This window comes from Gobio gobio, assembly GCF_949357685.1.
Source record: "Gobio gobio genome assembly, contig: scaffold_150, whole genome shotgun sequence".
Lineage (NCBI taxonomy): Eukaryota > Metazoa > Chordata > Actinopteri > Cypriniformes > Gobionidae > Gobio > Gobio gobio.
Window position 1 is genome coordinate 45,001 of NW_027645662.1, and position 5,000 is coordinate 50,000.

The window sequence follows — 5,000 nt, forward strand, 5'->3', positions numbered from 1 at the left end:
CGCGCCCGCGGACTCCAGAAACTTGACGTATGACGCGGCGATGTAGGAGCTCCCCTGAGGCAGCGGCTCGAACAGCTCCTGCGCGAGCACACCTGGACACGGGCGGAAGTAAAGATCATATATTGGTTTGACACCGCCATTGTGTGTAATACAGCTTTAACTCACCGATTATTGGTCTGTCATTGGTTTTTATCGGTGCTCCGACATGGTCAGAAAACTCCGAATCTGCGAATATAAAAACACACGCGAGGTAGAAGAAGTGGATCATGTTTTATTTAGATTAGAAACTTTGCGCTTTCCCACGTGACCTCATGTGACAGACTCAGACCAGACAGTTCCGCGGGTTTCCGCGTTCATGACGTCATGTGTTTATTACAGTCATAATAAAACAGACGGTTGGAAAAAGATTTAAAAAGACGGTTGGAAAAAGATTTAAAAAGACGGTTGGAAAAAGATTTAAAAAGACGGTTGAAAAAAGACGGTTGGAAAAAGACGGTTGAGATTTAAAACGACGGTTGAATAAAGATTTTAAAATACGGTTGGAAAAAGACGAATGAATAAAGATTTAAAAATGTTAAACAAATAGTAATTCAAAGATTACTAATAAAATAATTGTAGATAAAGGGTACAATTGAGTGTGTTCTGGAGGCTGGGAAACTAGGAAATGAAGGATGACACAAACCACAGGTAATTAAATCACACAAACTATTAAAAATGTGAACAGTTATGCTTAATTTTGAAACTTTACTAGGCCTACCTTTTCGAAATAATGCGGTTTGAGGAGATTTCACTGCGTTTTTTGGTTCCATTCGTTTGCGCGCTGTCATAGATTAACATCAGGGAAATTCATGAATATTAATATAAGCGCCACCCAGTGGAACCAAATATTGTCACCTGTCTCCAGTGTACAACACAACTTTTCAATATGTATTTTATGATCAGGAAAAAAATGAAAGCCGAAACAAAGAAGCCATGTTTTCAGTGACAATCTTCTAAACTACGGATTCACGGTGACTTACTGCTTTTATACAAAGTTTTCATAAAGTAATAATCACAAAGAAGCAGTATATGAGGTCACGTGAGTACTTTTCAACGGCAAACGCGGCTTAGACAATCATAATTAAGGAGCTGAATTATTTTTTTAATAGAAAACCCTTTTTAGTCCCTTTACCTCATGTAGTTATGAATGGTTGATCACAGATGTATAAATAAATATTTCTCCTGAGATATGAGCGCGAGAGTGACGGCGAGAGAACCGATCACGTGGTCGCTCCGTCTCCGAGCGTTTCCGTGTTTACATGTCCGCCGCAGCCGCCGAGCCCTCATGGCTTTCATCGCGAAGAAGGATCGCGTCAAAGAAAGGTACGGTCACACTTCAGATGATACTCTGTGCTGCAGCCTGGACGGATGTGGAGGGTGTTCTCCCTCAGGTCCGGCCGGTTTAACACTCTGACCTCAGGCCTGTCGTGTCACTTTAGCTCGCGGATCATCCGCCTCTTATACAGGCCAGTAAACAAAACACAAAACACGCGTGCCCGCGCATTTATGATCCTTGCATATGCGCTTCTTGAGGTAAAAACCTTATTTTGGCTTATTTTCCTAGCGTTTATGAGCTATGATTGTTAACTCGCTGTTGAAGTCACATGACCAGCTGTCTCATTAATTATTCATTTGTTTACTTTTCTTCAGGCAGTGCCATTGTTGTTTTTCTTAAGTTGCCATGAAATCAAAATGCATCCAGTAATGCAGTTTTTCTTATAGTCATACTCGTAATTACAGCTTGTAAACTGGGAATTTTCTAATTCATAACATTACACATTTTTTTAAATTGGAAGCATAAAAGTTTTTGAAAATCGGACAAAAATGCTCAACAGCTTTAGTGAGGGAAAGAACTACAATCCCATGATGCATTGCTCACACCAAATTGATGGAGAAATATAAAACGACTAATTTAAAAATGTAAAAGTTTATTGCAAAACATGCATATATACACATTTTCAAGTATTTTAGAGCGTGAGTGGGCTATTTTGACGGGTGGATTTTCAGCACAGCATTATGGGTAATGTAGTTCCACCATTAATTCCTCTATTAAAGGCGCAGTGTGTGAATTTTAGCGGCAATTGTGCAATTAGCAAAAGTGAATTGCACCCCCCCCCCTTTTCAGAGCACATAGATAAGCTACGGTGGCCCACACAGGACAAAGATGTCGTTGTCTGAGACAGCAGAGAGTAGTTCGCGCTCTGTAGAGAAGTTTGTCCCTTTAGTTTGGCTAATGTAGAAACATGACGGCACAAAATGGCAGCTTCACTGTAAGAAACGTATAACTGTCTTTATACAGAGCTATGTATATTATATTATCCTCATAAATACTACACACTGCACCTTTTAAACACAATTTATTTAAAAAAATAAGATGAAATAATGCGGGCTGACGACTTCAACAAAATCAGTTTGTAAGTTATCGTAAAAAATCCAGTTCCCTATGGAGAAGACGAACGTTTTTCCTCCAGAACTGGCTGTCCCGCTCTGTGCTGTGATCATTAACATTCAGTTCATTTCTCAACTGCTTTTTTTTCCCCGTCTCTCATTCTAACCCTTGCCGTTTGCTTGTGTGTGTGTGTGTGTGTGTGTGTGTGTGTGCAGGTTTTCGCTGTTGTTGCTGGATCTGGAGGAACATTATTTTGAACAGCACACTGCATATAATCTGACCAACATCAGCCCGGAGGCAGACAGGTGAAGAGCTCCAGAACTCACCTTCACTCACTTATACTAACTCACTTATTACAGTGTTTTTGAATGAGTCAGTTGAGTGAATAATTCAATGACTCAAGTGTTTCATTACTGGATGAATCAGTGTTTTTGAACAAATCTCTTGAGTGAATGATTCAATGACTCAATTGTTTCATTACTGGATGAATCAGTGTTTTTGAATGAGTCAGTTGAGTGAATGATTCAATGACTCTATTGTTTCATTACTGGATGAATCAGCATTTTTGAACGAATCTCTCTGGTGAATGATTCAATGACTCAATTGTTTCATTACTGAATGAATCAGCATTTTTGAATTAATCTCTTTAGTGAATGATTAAATGACTCACTCATAAAGACTTCACTTGTTTCATTACTGGATGAATCAGTGTTTTTGAAAGAATCTCTTGAATTAATGATTCAATGACTCACTTGTTTCATTACTGGATTGTTGTGAACTTCAGTTGTTTTTTGAAGTAGAGAGACCAGGAGACGTCGGATCAAGACAGAAGTAATTCTTTTAATGAGAACTCTCTGTGCTGTAGGTCGTCCGAAAACAGTCTGATTTAACAGTACACCTGATAGGTTATATACATTCCAAAGGGGGAGGGATTTACATTGAGGTTGAACAAAGCATGTTAATTAAATATACAGGTTTTGGGAAAACCTGTCCAGACAGAGTATCACCTACTCCTAATCAGCATAACTATTCAAACTCAGAGATGCTAATCCAATCACTCAGGCAGTATTGCTCTAAACTTGTCATGGTAAATAGTCCGGAAGTGCATAAAGACAAAAGCCTTAATGTCTCAACCACTTACACAGCCTGACGTCATCTCCTTAGAATATCCTCAAGTTTACTTCAAAATGTAAAACACAAATATAGATAATGTTTTCAGTTATATTCTATTGCATTTGAACCTAGATATAACAATGTATAAATTTGTAATCCCACAGGATGAATCAGTGTTTTTGAACGAATCTCTTGAATGAATGATTCAATGACTCACTCAAAGATTTCACTTGTTTCATTACTGGATGAATCAGTGTTTTTGAACGAATCTCTTGAGTGCATGATTCAATGACTCACTCATGAAGACTCACTTGTTTCATTACTGGATGAATCAGTGATTTTGAACGAATCTCTTGAGTGAATGATTCAATGACTCACTCATAAAGACTTCACTTGTATCATTACTGGATGAATCAGTGTTTTTGAACGAATCTCTTGAGTGAATGATTCAATGACTCACTCATAAAGACTTCACTTGTTTCATTACTGAATGAATCAGTGTTTTTTAACAAATCTCTTGAGTGAATGATTCAATGACTCCCTCATAAAGACTTCACTTGTTTCATTACTGGATGAATCAGTGTTTTTTAACAAATCTCTTGAGTGAATGATTCAATGACTCACTCATAAAGACTTCACTTGTATCATTACTGGATGAATCAGTGTTATTGAACGAATCTCTTGAGTGAATGATTCAATGACTCACTCATAAAGACTAGTTTCATTACTGAATGAATCAGTGTTTTTGAACGAATCTCTTGAGTGAATGATTCAATGACTCACTCATAAAGACTTCACTTGTTTCATAACTGACTGAATCAGCGTTTTTGAATGAATCTCTTGAGTGAATGATTCAATGACTCACTTGTTTAATTTCTGGATGAATCAGTGTTTTTGAACAAATCTCTTGAGTGTATGATTCAATGACTCGTTTCATAACTGGATGAATCAGTGATTTTGAGCGAATCTCTTGAGTGAATGATTCAGTGACTCACTCATAATGACTCATCGTTGTCTTCAATGATATTCAACACATAATCTCAGCAGATCCAGGATTTAATGTCCGTTTAATGTGTTTTAAATCTGTTTGTACACTAAGGCGAACCAGCGGCTCATTAAAGATCTGTTCCAAATCCGTCATCTTTGAAGCTGATGATGCTAAGGAGCCGATTATAAAGGTGTGGTCTTCTTCTTCTCTTGTGTTTCGCTGAGATGTGTGTGTGTGTGTGTGTGTGTGTGTGTACTCCAGTAATGACGTGTTGATCCTGTAGATCCCGCTGAAGGACTGCTCTGGGATCAGTGCGCTGGAGGAGGCCGTCCTCAACCCCTTCATACAGTAACTCTCATCATCACTCTATCATGAGGATTCCTCTCCTTTACCACACTCTCATCACTCTCTCTCTCTCTCTCTCTCTCTCTCTCTCTCTCTTCTCTCTCTCTCTCTCTCTCTCTCCTCTCT

The 5,000-nt window shown here is 38.5% G+C and overlaps 2 protein-coding genes across 3 annotated transcripts in view; one reads left to right on the forward strand and one right to left on the reverse strand.

Moving 5' to 3' along the window:
• ggh (gamma-glutamyl hydrolase (conjugase, folylpolygammaglutamyl hydrolase)) overlaps positions 1-999 on the reverse strand; it is a 23,850-nt gene extending 22,851 nt beyond the window's left edge. The window contains exons 1-3 of the mRNA XM_079846425.1: positions 758-999; positions 166-225; positions 1-92 (exon numbers count right to left, since the gene is read on the reverse strand). The exon at positions 1-92 is cut by the window's left edge and continues 17 nt beyond it. Of these exons, the coding sequence (XP_079702551.1) occupies positions 1-92; positions 166-225; positions 758-827 (222 nt within the window). The 5' untranslated portion in view covers positions 828-999. The remainder of the gene's footprint in view (positions 93-165; positions 226-757) is intronic.
• Positions 1,000-1,275: 276 nt separating this feature from the next.
• nsmaf (neutral sphingomyelinase (N-SMase) activation associated factor) overlaps positions 1,276-5,000 on the forward strand; it is a 42,555-nt gene continuing 38,830 nt past the window's right edge. For both annotated transcript variants that reach the window (XR_013816042.1, XM_079846424.1), the window contains exons 1-4: positions 1,276-1,362; positions 2,644-2,733; positions 4,641-4,719; positions 4,813-4,877. Coding sequence is in view for 1 of the 2 variants with exons in the window: in XM_079846424.1 (XP_079702550.1) it covers positions 1,325-1,362; positions 2,644-2,733; positions 4,641-4,719; positions 4,813-4,877 (272 nt within the window). In the remaining variant the exon portion in view is untranslated. The remainder of the gene's footprint in view (positions 1,363-2,643; positions 2,734-4,640; positions 4,720-4,812; positions 4,878-5,000) is intronic.